Here is a 15,517-nt window from a genome sequence, read left to right as displayed (position 1 = left end):
TTATCAATTATAATTTCTCTCTTTGTGTATTTTCATGTATGGGTCTATGTGAATGACTATCAATTAGGCTTTAGAAGATCATAGCATCCGCCATGCAAGAATTCTGGAAGCTTTAGAAACTGAGAAGCAAAAAATTGCTAAAGAAGTACAAATACTGCAGCAAAATCAAAGTAATAGAGATAAAACTTTTTTAAGTGAGTATATGATGATTTTAGCAGGCATTTTCTAAAGTTTTACATATGTTATTTCATATGATGTAATTACTAAAATGTTAGAGTTGGTTGTCTTTGTATATTAAAAATGATTTATTTTGGATGTTGCTTTTTTGGATCTAAATAAATTTGCAGAATTTTTAGTTTTTAGAATATTTAGTTACATAAGCAAATAGTAAATAAAATTTCAAGTGATACTTTAATGTGTAATGTGTCTTTAAAAGTGCAATCTCTTTTTTTTTAATTGTTTTTTTTTAACGATTTTATTTATTTGACAGAGAGAGACAGTGAGAGAGGGAACACAAGCAGAGGGAGTGGGAAAGGGAGAAGCAGGCTTCCCGCTGAGCAGAGAGCCCGATGTGGGGCTCAATCCCAAGACCCGGGGATCATAACCTGAGCCAAAGGCAGATGTTTAATGACTGAGCCACCCAGGTGCCCCTAAAAATGCAATTTCTTATTCTAATTTTTTAGGTCTTACATCTAGACTGGGCATTGGGTACTTCCTCTTCTTTTTCACTTGAATCTTATTTTTTGCGTATGCTTCTACATTGCTGTATGGAACATGGCATGTTTTCAATGACTTTTCTCATTATGGAAAATTTCAAACAATTTATAAAAGTAGAGAGATTACTACAACAGACTCATATATTTATCATCCAACTTCAGCAATTTCTAACACATGTTTGGTCTTGTTCTGGCTGTACTTAGCCCGCCTGCCTCCCTGGATTGTTGTGAAGCAACTCCAAGACATCATTCCATTTGATCTGTAAATACTTCACTATATATCTCTGCATTAGATAAGGACTTTCTTCTCTCTTTCTTTGTCACTCTTTAAGCATAACCATGATATTGTTAGCAAACCTAAAATTTGGGTGGCTCAGTGGGTTAAACCTCTGCCTTTGGCTCAGGTCACGATCCCAGAGTCCTGGAATCGAGCCCCACATCAAGCTCTCTGCTCAGTGGGGAGCCTGCTTCCTCCTCTCTCTCTTGCTTGCCTCTCTGTCTACTTGTGATCTGTCAAAAAAATGAATAAAATCTTTAAAAAAAAATTCTTTTACTCATTAGATTTCTAGTCTACATTCAAATTTCCTGGATTGTGTCATAAATTTTTTTTTTTTATATCTTGTTTGTTTGAATCAAGATACAAACATGATCCCCACACATTGTGTTTGGTAGATATGCCTTGTAAGTCTTATTTTATTTTTATTATTTTTTAAGATTTATTATTTTTTTTTTAGAGAGAGAGGGAGAATGCGTGAGCTGGTGTGGGGGACGGGGCAGAGGGAGAGAGAGAATATCAAGCACACTCTGAGCTGAACCAGAGCTTGACTCATGGCTCAATCTCAGGCCTCTGAGATCACAACCCGAGCCAAAATCAAGAGTCAGACATGCTTAACCAACTGAGTCACCCGGTGCCCCAAGTCTCTTTTATTTACATTTATTTTTCATTTTTATTAAGTAGTCTCCACGTCCAAAGTGGGGCTTGAACTCACAACCCTGAGATCAAGAGTCACATGCTCTACCTACTGAGCCAGCCAGGCACCCCCATTTAAAAAAAAAAAAAAAAAGGATTGATTGATTGATTGATTTTAAAGAGAGAGCAAGAGCACATGTGAGTAGGGGGAGGGACAGAGGGACAGAATGCCCAAGCAGACTCCCTGCTGAGTGCAGAGCCCAAAGCGACAGATCCATGACCCATGAGATCATGACCTGAGCCAAAACCGAGAGTGGGATGCTTAATGGGCTGAGCCACCCAGGTGCCCCTTTTTAAGTCTCTTAACCCATAAATTTGCTTTTCTTATCTCTTTCTCTTTGTAATTTGCTTTTTGAAAAAATCAGGTTATTTATCCTATAGTTTCCTACATTCTGGATCTTGCTCTTGTATTTCCATGGTGTTGCTTAACAGGTTCCTCTGCCCCTGTATTCCCTATACAATGGTGGCTATTTCTTCAGGCCTATCAGATTCAGATTCAATTTTTTAGCAAGAATTACCTGGTAGTTGTATTGTATATTTTCTATAGCTTCTATTTTGAAATACATTTGAAACTATTAATGCTTGTTATATCTGTTGTGAGAAGTAAATAAATACATTGACTAATACATCTTTTTATTCTTCTTAGAGCCTAAAAACAAGACCTTGCAATGAATACCTGACTTTTTTACCATGTATATAATGAATTTTATCCTTTCAAAAAAGTGTTCTAATGGAAGATTGGTGATAAGTTTGGGTGAAGAAAATATTTATGATAAAATCTTAATTTTAAATTAGGAAAATGGAATTGTGGCCTACATTATTTCCCTTTTTTGTTTTGATATCCTGAAATATATGTTCGTTTAAATTTTCAGGCAAAATAAAGAAAGATTGTGGTTTTATATAAGTAAGGCTGTAGTATGCTTTACCCAATACTTTAAACAAATTAGAAATTTAAAAAAAAATAAATCAGAGGGGTGCTTGGGTGGCTCAGTGGGTTAAGCCTCTGCCTTTGGCTCAGGTCATGATCTTAGGATCCTGGGATCGAGCCCCGCATTAGGCTATCTGCTCAGCGGGGAGTCTGCTTCCCTATCTCTCTCTCTGCCCGCTTGTGATCTTGCTCTCTGTGAAATAAATAAATAATCTTTAAAAAAATTAAAGAAAAAATTTGAGAACCAGTATCTTACTTAATGTACACATTGGGTTGGATGATAGATGACTCCTTAAAAAAAAATAAATAAATCAGAAAAAAAATCTTTAAAGATATTAGAAGACAAAGCATTGTCTTTGGCATTTCCTCTCTTATGAAATCTTTTCTATATCAACTTTCTATATCACTTTCAGTTTTTTTCTGTGTCTCCACAGGTGAAAGACATCATTTTCTACGAATAATACTTTAGTTCAGGCTTAAGGAAAAGTTACTCAAACATTGCCCTTACTTTCTGTAATAGTTAAAACCATTTATTTAAAATCAATTTTTTTTTTTCAGGAGTTCTGCCTAGTGATATAAGTCAGGGCTCATATGTGTTTTTTGATCATCTCTGTGTGTTTTCTATTAGTTCAGACAAATTGGAGCTCTATGAAACTCTCAATGATGATTCAGGAAGCCAATGCCATCAGCCACAAATTTAAAAAATGTTATGTTTTTGGCAGGTGAGCAATTTCTTAGCCTAATTATAAAGTAGTTCTTTGTTTTAAACTAACTGACCTTCATAGGATTGCTTTCTAAATTTAGTTTCTGCAAAGACATAGTATCTATATGACCTTTCTAGGAGAAAACAGTATCAGAATTCCCAGTGACACATTTGGACTCCCCTTTCAGGGCTCACTCGGGAGTAAAAGACTTTCAATAATTAGCGTACCATACTAAATACACTAAGTGTGTTTATAAAATATACTTATTTTATTAAAATATACTTATTTGTTAATATAAGTATATTTTATAAACAGAATAATTTTAGGTGTTTTAGGAATTTACTGATTTTCTTTTGAGTTGCAAACTTACTAATATTACATGTTTGGAAAGAAATATACCTAATTAGAATATGATTTTTAAAATTCCTATATAATAAGTTATTTTTATATAGTATATACTAGACATGATTTTTTTACTATAATAAAAATGCTTAACAATGGAAGATTTAATCTGTGGACTGAATTTTTATGGAAGTTGTTTTAATTCAGAAAACTCTTATAAATGGGTATGTATGTTTTAGGATAAGCATTTTTCTTTGGTCTTTCTTTCAGACATGATGTATCAGATAAAGGAAGTAATTCTGACACTTATGTTCGGGTTCGTAACCTACAACTAGGGATCTCAACTTTCTGGAGTCTGGAAAAGTTTGAATCTAAGCTTGCAGCAATGAAAGAACTTTATGAGGTTTGAAATATTATTAAAGCCTTTGTACAGTTTTTGAAATAAAAAATATATAAGTGATGTGTTCTTAGTAAAGAAACTTTGGCAAATAAAGGAAAAGGCAATTTACATTACCCAAACCAACCAATAGTAACAATTATGTATGTTTACTTTACTTTTGCCTGTGATAGATGGGGTTTTATTAATTCATTTTAATATAAGTATACCTGTAATAGAGAAATTTAGTGCTGAATCTGTCCACAGTTACACTGTGTTTTCAAGTTTTTGAATTTAAGCTTAAGAGAAGAAAAAATTTGATAGACATAGAGCACTTTGCATCATTTGTCATTATCTTCAATGCCTATAATGTGTATTTTTACATAATTATATTTTCCCATTGCTGTGCTTTTTGATATTACCAGTTGTTTTCTATTTTAATAGGACTAAAAATATCCCTGCACATATTGGTTTTTAATATCTTAACAAAAACACTGTACTGAAGTCATTTGATCATTCTTGTCTTGTCATATACATTAAAATATGATAGAAGAGTTACCTCTGTTATTATCCTACCTTCTACTTTCAACCGTTGAAATGTTCTTTGATTATTTTTCTATATAACTAGATTTCTGAATCAAGTTCTATATGTATAGTATTTTGGTTGAACTTTAATTAATATTACTCTAAATACTTAAAATTCAGGTTATTATCATGATTAATATATTCAATCAGGAAGTGATTGAATCTTAATGTTGTCAGAGTATTCTTTTATTTTTCTACTGAGGATTTATCTTTTATGTTTTTACTGTCTTCTAAATCCCAAGTTTATGTTTTTAAATCATTTAATGATTTCTGTGCTTTTTCTGTGATAGCACTCTTTCAGTATAATTTCTAGCATCATGTGCTTGATTTTTTGTTAAGAATGTGATTTTTTAAGATTTTATTTATTTGAGAGAGTGTGAGTGGGAGAGGGGCACAGGGAGAGGGAGCGTTAGAATCCTCAAGCAGACTTCCTGCTGAACACAGAGCCCAATGTGGGGCTCAGTCCCAGGCCACTGATTTCATTACCTGAGCTGAAATGAAGAGTTGGATGCTTAACTGACTGAGCCACCCAGGGGCCCCAGGAATGTGATATTTTTAGACTTCTGTCAGATAACCTGTAATTTTGTAATTTTTAATTTTAAATATAACAAATTTAAATTTTTGTTTTCTTTTAGTTGCTAAACATGTTTTAAAAGATTTTATTTATTTATTAGAGAGAGAGAACATGAGCAGGTGAAGGGGCAGAGGGAAAGGGAGAAGCAGACTCTCTGCTGAGCGGGGAGCCCAATGTAAGGCTTGATCCCAGGATCCTGGGATCATGACCTGAGCTGAAAGCAGATGCTTAACCCCATGAGCCACCCAGATGCCCTAGTTGCTAAATATTTTTTAATGTAAACTAATAGAAACCATATATTTTCTTTTCCTTAGAGTAATAATAATAACAAGAGTGACGATGTCTTTTGTGATCCTGAAGATGAATGGGAACCTGACATTACAAATGCACCAGTTTCTTCCTTTTCTAGAAGGAGGTAAAGTCATTTTGTTACTGTTTTTTGTTGTTGTTGTTCTGGGTATATATTTGTAGATAGAAAGAAAGAAAGATATTTACTTATTTTAAAGGAACTATCTATTGTCATAATGGATATGTCTGTGCAGAGACCGAGTAATATAAGAGAAATAGTATGTTAGTGATCAAATTACAGCACTTGGGGCATTAAATTGTTTATCAGTCAGTAAGAATGGGGAAAAAATGGTCAGCATCTCACCATGTAAGTCTTAAGAGTGACTTAGAATAGAATAAATCTAATTTCCTATAAAAATGAATAGTGTTTATTACTTTTAAATTACCCTTTTTCAAGAACTTGGCATATTCTATGATATTTTATTGTAAGTTATAGAACTTTAAATGCTGTCAAGTTAGTATGAGCACCACAGAAGAATAAATGTGGTGATAGAGAACTTCTATATGTGACAAATGCTGCTTATTAACTAAAACCATAAAAGACTTCCACAGTGAATAGATGTTTTTCAAGGAAAAACTAGTTCTGTTTAGACCTCAGATGCTTAGATTCCAGAGGAGCAAAATGGTATAATAGAATGGTCATGGTCTTGGAACCAATTTAGCTGCTTAGTTTGGTTTTTAAACAAAGACTTCTTTTTAAACAAATACTTCTTCATTTGGTTTTTAAACAAGACTACTGTCTGCTATGTCTTGAGGATACAAAGATGAATAAAAAAATACTCTCTGTCCCCAAAGACCAGTAATTGAAGAGACTAGAAGAACAGTTGATAAAGACCCAGAATCAGGTCAGGCAGAAGGAGTGGAGAGGAAAGTATGGTTTTATACATATTCAAGAGGAAGATTGAATAAGGACTTGGCTAGCTGTGGGGTTGAGGGTGATAAAGGGCTCAAGGATGAATCCTGGTCTAACAGGGGTAACTGGCTAAAGGAAGGTGGTGTTCCCAGACATGGAGGGTCAGATTAACTTATTTTTGAACACAATGAGTTTGAGTTTCCCAGGAGCATGCAAGTGTATACATTCAGCTCTAGAACACGGAAGGAAGGATTTGAGAATTTTCAGGATGTTAGAGTCCATGGCATTCTCCATCCAACAGAAGCATCATCATCATCAAGAACATTTACTTAGTGCTTGCTGAGTATTCTCTCAGGTGGTTCTTACACAGAACTACAAGATCAGTGCTGTCATTACCCACCTTTTACAGATGAAGAGGCTGAAGATTTAAAGAGGTTATAAGTTGTCCAAACTCACAGAGCTGATAAAGGAAGAGCCGGCCCTCAAATCCACGTTTGAGTGACTCTGAAGATCCTGATTTTTCTTGACCACTGTGCCACATTGCCTCTCTGTTGCATATGGAAGAACAGAATCTTTCTGGTTAATTTCTTTTTCCCCCTACCCACTTCATCACCTTCAGCTGCAGCTCAGAATCCATTTGGGTTTCAGACCTTTTCAGGCCTTTCTTGTTTTTGACTATGATTATTTTAAACTCATTTAAAAATTTTCAAAGAGATGGAACTGCTTTAGAGAGGTTTCTTCCTCCTGTTACTTCTCTTCTATTTGCTATATGGTAACTGCTAAGCTACAGTTGGACATAGCCAAGAAATAAGAATCGATACATGTTATGTGTTATATACATACCAGCTGTGTATCTCAAGCTGAAAGAAATCAAAGCATGTCCTTTAAACAGATTCTGAGTTTCTTGAGCACAGGATATATATCTGTATCCCTTATAATGTACTATAATAAAAAAGTCACAGGCTCATGTCAGCGTCCTGGGTTCTAACTTTTTTCATTAAGTTTTTAATTTCAATTCCAGTATAGTTAGCATACAGTATCATATTAGTTTCAGGTGTGTAATAGAGTGATTTATGCCGAGTGTACCCAGGGGCAAGTGACATTACATCTTTAGGCTTCAGTTTTCTCATCTCTAAGATGGAGACAGTAAAACATTTCTACAGCGCCTCTTGCTAAGTTTAAGTGAGGTCATATATAAAAACAATTGCTTCTTCTGCTACTTCTGCTATGACCACCGTGGGACTAATGATGATGTCATGAAGTAGTTGTAAGGATTCGAGATAAAGTATGTAGAACTTCCACTGCAGTGGATAGGTGTTGAATAAATGGCAGTTCTTAATATTGGATGTTTATATGTGCTAAATAAGAATACAGAGATGATCTTTCTTTTTTTTTTAAGATTTTATTTATTTATTTGACAGAGAGAGAGAGAGAGAGATCACAAGTAGGCAGAGAGGCAGGCAGAGAGAGAGAGGAAGAAGCAGGCTCCCTGCTGAGCAGAGAGCCAGATGCGGGGCTCCATCCCAGGACCCCGGAACCACGACCCAAGCTGAAGGCAGAGGCTTTAACCCACTGAGCCACCCAGGCACCCCGATGATCTTATTTCTGATATAATACCAGTGGTATCTTTAGGTGGTATCTTCAGGTGATTTATTTTGAAGATTTCAGAACAGTGTTGGGTTCTCCAAAATGAGCTAAAGATGGCCTGTGGGGCATATTGGGCAGAAGGCCTTGGGGTACGTAAGCTAACCTAAAGTAACATAAGCCTCCCCCAAATTCAGACCAGAACTACAAATTCATCAGAGGGTGATTCATAAATCCCTTTAGATTTTATAATATTGGTTTCTTACTGTATTTTATTATAAACAGATACAAACTTGGTGTACTTAGAATTATGGATCACAGTATGATTAATGAACATTAGTGAGCAACGAGATGAGTGAAAAAGGTGAAGGGGATTAAGGGTACGTTTATTGTGATGACCACCGAGCAATATATAGAATTGTTGAATCACTGTATTTCACTATATTGTACACTTGAAACTAATGTAACACACTACATGTTAATTATACTTGAATTTTTGAAATTAATTAAAAATATATAATGAACATAAAAATTTTAGCTTATTGAAAGTTGGTGATCTACATCTTATTTTCTGCTAACCTCTAGGTTAATAACTAGGGAACCAACAAAAGTTTAAATTATTACCAGAAAATTAAAACTTCTTTTGATGTTTTGAAATTAGGTGTTTTCATGTGGTAGAGATGTTTTCTTGAGAACTTCTAAAATTTAAAACTATCATATTTTTCTTAAAAAATGAATTGCTCCTGGTCAGAGACCTTGTATATGAAGTTTCAGCCTTGTAAGAATGTTTATGACAGAATTGCAAACTCTGAGAATGCCTGCGGGTAATGGAAACACTGACAGATTCTTAATTATGGAACCGTTACCGGGCAGCAATACACCATAGCCGCTCTGCAGTGAAATAGACTGTTTTGGATGACTATAAATTGTGATTCGTTCTGTGGACAGTCAAAAGTAAAACCTCTCCTTCAAATTCTTTGAAAGGAATGTGACAGGCATTTTGTTTGAGTTTAAACATTGTTTAACTATGATAGTGTTAGAAGAATAGATTTCCCTGGTTTAGACTTACTGTAATGTACCCTTCCCTTTCATCCCTAAATACCAAAAACTGTTATCTTTGAGGATTGATATTTCTTCTTCCTATTATCAGTCCTACTGAGGTTTGATATTTCCTTTCCCGGTTATGAGTTGTATTTCTGTGTTTTTCTTGTAGGAATTCATGGGGAAAAATATATTTGAAACATTTCGATGACTCCAGATGGAATATGTTTTTGTTTAATGATCTTTTCAACAAATAGTATTTTTCTTTGGCCGACAGTGGTAGAGAGTTCTGTTAGGAAAAAGACTTCAAAGGATCCCCTAGATTTAGATCCAGGTCACAGCTCGAGGATTCACTGATACAATGAGGGCTGGAGTTGGAGTTTAGAAAATTGACAGATGAATGGCAATGTGGAAGTAGGCTGCTTTTTCCATTAGCAGTTAAGAAAAATGAGTAACAGCTAGACAGCCAGTCACACTCCAGGCAGAGATCTGAGTGGTTTTATAGGCTGAAGGGAAAGAGGCAGAGGAAAGAGAGAGTGAAGATAGAGTCATTCCCTCCATTTGTGTTACTGCTACACTTCACAGGCTTTCTGCTTTTCACACTGTGTAGCAAATGCTTACTTGAATGTTTTTTTATGTAGATCATCTCCTTGTTTAGAATCCTGGCCAGGCGAATCTCAGCATAAAATCCAAGCTTCCTTGATTGGCATTAGGGTCAGCCTCAAGCTGGCATCTTCGTACCCCCTAGCGTCCCCCCTGCTCCTCTCCGCTGTCCTACTGCAGTCCTTCTGAATCTCACTCTGTCCTTGAATGCACCATACTTTTCTCTGATCACTGGGTCTTCCCACATCCTGGTGCCTGTGTCTGAACCACTGTTCTCTCCTTCCCAAGCCTGCCTCCCAGTTGGGCTAACTCCTGTGCGTCCTTCAGGGTCATTGTCCCAGGAGCCCCCTCCCCCCTCCCCACTGACTCCTTGGGCCAGGTCAAGTTCTTCTCCAGCAGGGCATGCTCTGCTCGCATGGCACATCACTGTATTATAATTATTTGCCTAATTTCTCTCTTTTCCTATGGACCTTAAGTTCATGAGTCCAAAAACCATGTTTCCTGTGTTTAAATGCAGTATTTAGAACCTGTAAATAGGAGTACTCTATAAATATGTATTCCATTTACTTAATTTAATTATATGCTTAGAACGATACCTATAAATAGTAAAGTTCTTGCTTCGTAAACCAAATGAATTTAACTATGAAAATGTTTCCGCAGGAAACACACACTGCACATACCCATTTTCTTTAGAGAATTAAGAATATTTTGTTTGAGATTTTATTTATTAAGAGAGAGCAGGAGAGAGAGAGAGAGAGCACAAGTCGGGGGGCGGGGCAAAGGGAGAAAGAGAAGCAGGCTCCCTGCTGAGCAGGGAATGCAGTGGGGGACTCGAACCCAGGACCCTGGGATGATGACCTGAGCTGAAGGCAGATGCTTAACTGACTGAGCCACCCAGGTGCCCCAAGAATATTTTTTTAAAGATTTATTTATTTATTTATTTATTTGAGAGAAAGAGAGCATGCACGTGAGTTGGGAGGGGCAGAAGGAGAAGGAGAAACAGACTCTTCACTGAGGAGGGACCCCTGTTTGGGGCTCCATCCCAGGACCCTGGGATCATGACCTGAGCTGAAGGCAGGCGCTTAACTGATTGAGCCCCCCACGTGCTCCAAGAATATTCTTAATATTGTTATTCCATGTAGTATATAACCACTGATCTTATGGTTTATCTTTTTTTAGGAGCAGGAGCTTGATGAAGAATAGAAGAGTTTCTGGTTGTTTGCATGATCTACAAGCCCACCCAATTCAGGATTTGCATTCTTCCCATTCATCAGGTATTTTTTCATCACATTTTCTTGTATACTGGAAAAAGTATCAAGGCTTATTGTTTACCAGCACAATAAAAGGTTATATATCTGTGTATCAACTAGTTTATTCAGTATTATTTGAGAGTAAGATGTTTTACAAAAGTAATTTTCAGGACGCCTGGGCGGCTCAGTTGATTAGGCAGCTGCCTTCAGCTCAGGTCATGATCCTCGGGTCCTGGGATCGAGTCCCTCATCGGGCACCTTGCTCAACAGGGAGCCTGCTTCTCTCTCTGCCTCTGCCTGCCACTTTACCTGCTTATGCAGTCTCTCTGACAGATAAATAAATAAAATCTTAAAATAAAAAAAGTAATTTTTCCAGGTAAATTAAAGCTGTCTTTTTAAGGGCCATATTTAAAAATTAAAGAAAATGCAAGAGCTCTTTGCTGATTTGCAGTTTTCAAAGAGGGAAACAAACCATGTGTGCGTTTAGCATGGACCTGCCCAGGCAGCCACGGGGCTGGGGACAGTGCAGTGTGTGGCTCTGGGAAGTTGAGCACGTGTCCTAACTTCTCACCTTAAGGGCCGTATTTTTTTTTTTTTTTAAGATTTTATTTATTTATTTGACAGAGAGAGATCACAAGTAGACAGAGAGGCAGGCCGAGAGAGAGAGAGAGAGAGGGAAGCAGGCTCCCCGCCGAGCAGAGAGCCCGATGCGGGACTCGATCCCAGGACCCTGAGATCATGACCTGAGCCGAAGGCAGCGGCTTAACCCACTGAGCCACCCAGGCGCCCCAAGGGCTGTATTTTTAAACCAGGGTTTTGCAATGCTTTGTAAAGTGTTGACGTTGGATTTTAGAATGCATTAACATCATCATCTTACTGAACAAGGAATATATTGTTAACTATTCATGAAGACTAGAATATAATCACTATTATCCTACAGTGGTAGAGCTTTGCATTTTGTAGCTTTTCTTTTTTCTCTTCCCAAATCAAATTCTTATCTTTGGCCTACTCTCTTTTTTAAAAATGCTTTTTATTTTATTTTGTTTTTTAATACCCCAAACATGGGGTTCAAACTCACGACCCCAAGATCAAGAGTCACATGCCCTAATGACTGAGCCAGCTATGTTCCCCTGTCCTAGACTCTTAATAGTCCCCATCCTTTGTCCTTATTCTACCTTCCTTTTAGTTTGGTGTTTCATCATCTATGAACCTGAAAATAACCTTTTTATTAAATGAGAATCATTATACTCATGAGTTAGCATTCCAGTATAAAGGAGGCTCCAAATTAGCTCTTTAAGCTGTTTCCATTTACTTCTGGTTTGGACAGTGCTTAGAAAATTAGCCTGAAAGTCTGTCTCCCAGAGATGTGATTGATATATTAACTATACATAATAATTGGCTTTGGCCTATTTTGATTACAGTAAGCCTAGAGCAGGAACTGATATAAAGTAGAGCTACTGAGACATTCCTTTTAATAGAGTTTGCTTTAGTATTGCCTACTTTTTCAGCTTGCGAATTAATTTATATTATGATATTTATATTTATTCTATTTATATTATTTTTTGTGTAACTACCATTGTTTTCACTAATTTCAGAGTTTCTTAGGTGTTCCCCAAAAGTCAGTCAGGAAGGAGAGTAAACCAGTGGTTGCTTAGTTTATTTGCATTGGCTATTATTTTTTTTTTTTTTTTAAGATTTTATTTATTTATTTGACAGAGAGAGATCACAAGCAGACAGAGAGGCAGGCAGAGAGAGAGAGAGAGGGAAGCAGGCTTCTTGCTGAGCAGAGAGCCCGATGTGGGACTCGATCCCAGGACCCTGAGATCATGACCTGAGCCGAAGGCATCGGCTTAACCCACTGAGCCACCCAGGCGCCCCTGCATTGGCTATTATTTGATTGTGGTTGAGGAGCTACTAACCTATTGACTGACTCCACTGACAGATGAATTGACTCCTTTATAAAATTGTGTTTTCACTTAGGCTTATAGAAGTAAGAATGCATTGAAATGAGAACAGCCTACTTTGAATTTACTGACAAATGAGTCTATAATATGCGTGTGTTAATGCATTTATTTGAAAGTATTGTGCCTGAAAAGTAGGCTTAAGATGGCTATTTTCTACCGAGACAGGATTACTGGAGAAATCGAGCCCTATTTACTCAAGTTCAGCAGAATCTTTTCTTCCTGGAATTTGCAAAGAATTGATTGGGTCATCCTTAAGTTTTCTTGGACAGAGTTATGATGAGGAAAAAACCATGGCAGACAGTCTGATGGATAATTTTCTTAAAATTTATCACGGGCTATTTGCCATTTCCAAAGCTCATGAAGAACAAGACGAAGAAAGTCAAGAAAACTGTAAGCAAACTTACAGCTTTTATTAACTCACATGAATGATTATTTTCTGCACATTACATATTCTTTTGAAGGACTGTCACATTTTGCATGCATTTTCTGACTTTAATGGTGATCATATATGAGTTCTTTTATCTGGAGATTATTTCTTCCAGTAATTTTCCTTCTTTTTTCAAAGTGTTGTCTTCTGATCGAGCAACCCAGTCACTTACAATCCAGGTCACATGTGCTTTTGAGCACCTTGTGGTGCTAATCAAACACTGGCTGAATGAAATTCTGCCTTGTACCAGCGCAGCAAGGCTTGAAGATGAATTGAGACAAGAGATCAAAAAACTAGGAGGCTACTTACAGTTATTTTTACAGGTAAATTGCTTTGCTGATTATCCTTTGAAGAATTCATTTATTCAGCAAGTATTTATTGACCTACTGTCTGCATCTTCCCCAAAATTAGATCTGTAGAATTTTCAGAAGTGATTTCTGTTTTATAATTCTGAAACTGTGGTTATCTATAATCGTCTATTTTTTTTAAAAGATTTTATTTATTTATTTGACAGACAGAGATCACAAGTAGGCAGAGAGGCAGACAGATAGAGAGAGAGGGGGAAGCAGGCTCCCTGCAGAGCACAGAGCCCGATGTGGGGCTCAATCCCAGGACACTGGGACCATGACCTGAGCCGAAAGCAGAGGCTTTAACCCACTGAGCCACCCAGGTGCCCCTATAATTGTCTATTAATTATGGCTTCTGTGCCAGGCACTGAGAGTTCTCAGTGATTTACAAATATTAACTCATTTAAATCTCTTAACAACTTCAGAAGTAGGTACTGTTATTAATCACCATTTTATAAGTGAAGCAATGGAGGTACAGGGTATGTAGCTTATCCAGTGTTACAGGCATAGCCGGTAAGTGATAGAATTAGGATCTGGACCCGGGCAGGCTTGGGCCCAGAGTTCATGCTCTTTACTATCCATATTCTACTATGCTAACCCTCAGTAATGGCAATGGGGAAAAAGGCAAAGTCTTGCTCTACTTGTTTGTTAGATTTCAGCTTATGCTGAATTAGTTACAAGCCTGGTGATGCACAGGCAAGGAAAATAATTTTTTTTCTGTTTACCTTATATCAAGTGAGATTAGACTTGGCTCTGAAGAAGTAGTAAGCTAAAAGCTTATTCTCTGTCGTATAAAATCTGGCGGTAGGCATGGTGGCTCTGCTCCACTCCTTGAGATCCAAGCTCCTTCCAACACACCTTTCTACCAAGCCAAATCATGGCCCTTTATTTCATGGTCCACCAGAGTGGTGGAGCTCTGTCTGAGTTCGGTGCAGCAGGATGGAAGAAGTGACAAAGAAGAGAAAGGTCAAACTTCCTTTAAGGGAAGTTTCTAGAAATTTCCCTATGACATTTCTCTTTATGTATCTTTGGCCAGAACTTCATTACATGACCATATCTAGCTACAAGTGTTATTGGGAAATGTACTTTTTATTCTGGACAGGTATGTACCTAGTGGAAAAATCAAGAATTCTATTACTACAAAAGAAGTGGGGAATTTGATATTGGATAATACCTAGTCACCCACCATTTCAGTGAATTCCTCCATAAGAATTCTTTGAATAGGGGTGCCTGGGTGGCTGAGTCAGTTAAGCATCCAACTCTCAATTTCAGCTCATTTTATGATCTCAGGGTCACCGGATCAAGCCTTTTGTCAGGCTCTGTGTTTAGTGTAGAGTCTGCTTAGGGTTTTTTCTCTCTCTCTCCTTCCCTCTGCCCTTCCCCTGCTTGTGCATATATGCATGTGCTCTTTCTCTCTAAATAAATAAAATCTTTTAAAAAAAAGAATTCCTTGAATGTATGAGGGGAACAGATATAAAAATATCAAAAGGGATAGGTTTCAGTTTTTTAAATGGGTGACTTAGATTCATAACAAAATGTTCTAAAATGTTGAACAAAACTTACGTTATTTTTTTTTTTTTTTAAAGATTTTATTTATTTGACACACAGAGAGAGAAATCACAAGCAGGCAGAGAGGCAGGCAGAGAGAGAGAGAGGAGGAAACAGGCTCCCTGCTCAGCAGAGAGCCCGATATGGGGCTCGATCCCAGGACCCTGAGATCATGACCTGAGCCGAAGGCAGAGGCTTTAACCCACTGAGCCACCCAGGCGCCCCCAAAACTTACGTTATTATACCCACCAAGAGACTTTCTACATTCTATTATTGTGGTAGAAGTTAGTTGTATCAAATACTTCCTGAGGGGCTATTTACTTGATAGGATTTGGAAATGTTTGTTTGATTGAGTAA

At 37.1% G+C, this 15,517-nt stretch overlaps 1 protein-coding gene across 1 annotated transcript in view; it reads left to right on the top strand.

Annotated features, from left to right (window-relative positions):
• The window catches only part of KIF14 (kinesin family member 14), a 53,572-nt gene that overhangs the window by 27,775 nt on the left and 10,280 nt on the right, over nt 1-15,517 (top strand). The window contains 7 exon segments of the mRNA XM_047705372.1: nt 68-194; nt 3,243-3,336; nt 3,931-4,063; nt 5,510-5,610; nt 10,804-10,898; nt 13,004-13,228; nt 13,404-13,588. Coding sequence (XP_047561328.1) covers nt 68-194; nt 3,243-3,336; nt 3,931-4,063; nt 5,510-5,610; nt 10,804-10,898; nt 13,004-13,228; nt 13,404-13,588 — 960 coding nt within the window.

The sequence above is a fragment of the Lutra lutra genome, chromosome 15, assembly GCF_902655055.1.
Source record: "Lutra lutra chromosome 15, mLutLut1.2, whole genome shotgun sequence".
Lineage (NCBI taxonomy): Eukaryota > Metazoa > Chordata > Mammalia > Carnivora > Mustelidae > Lutra > Lutra lutra.
Note: the sequence above shows the minus strand (reverse complement) of the source record. Positions and strands in the feature narration are given on the sequence as shown.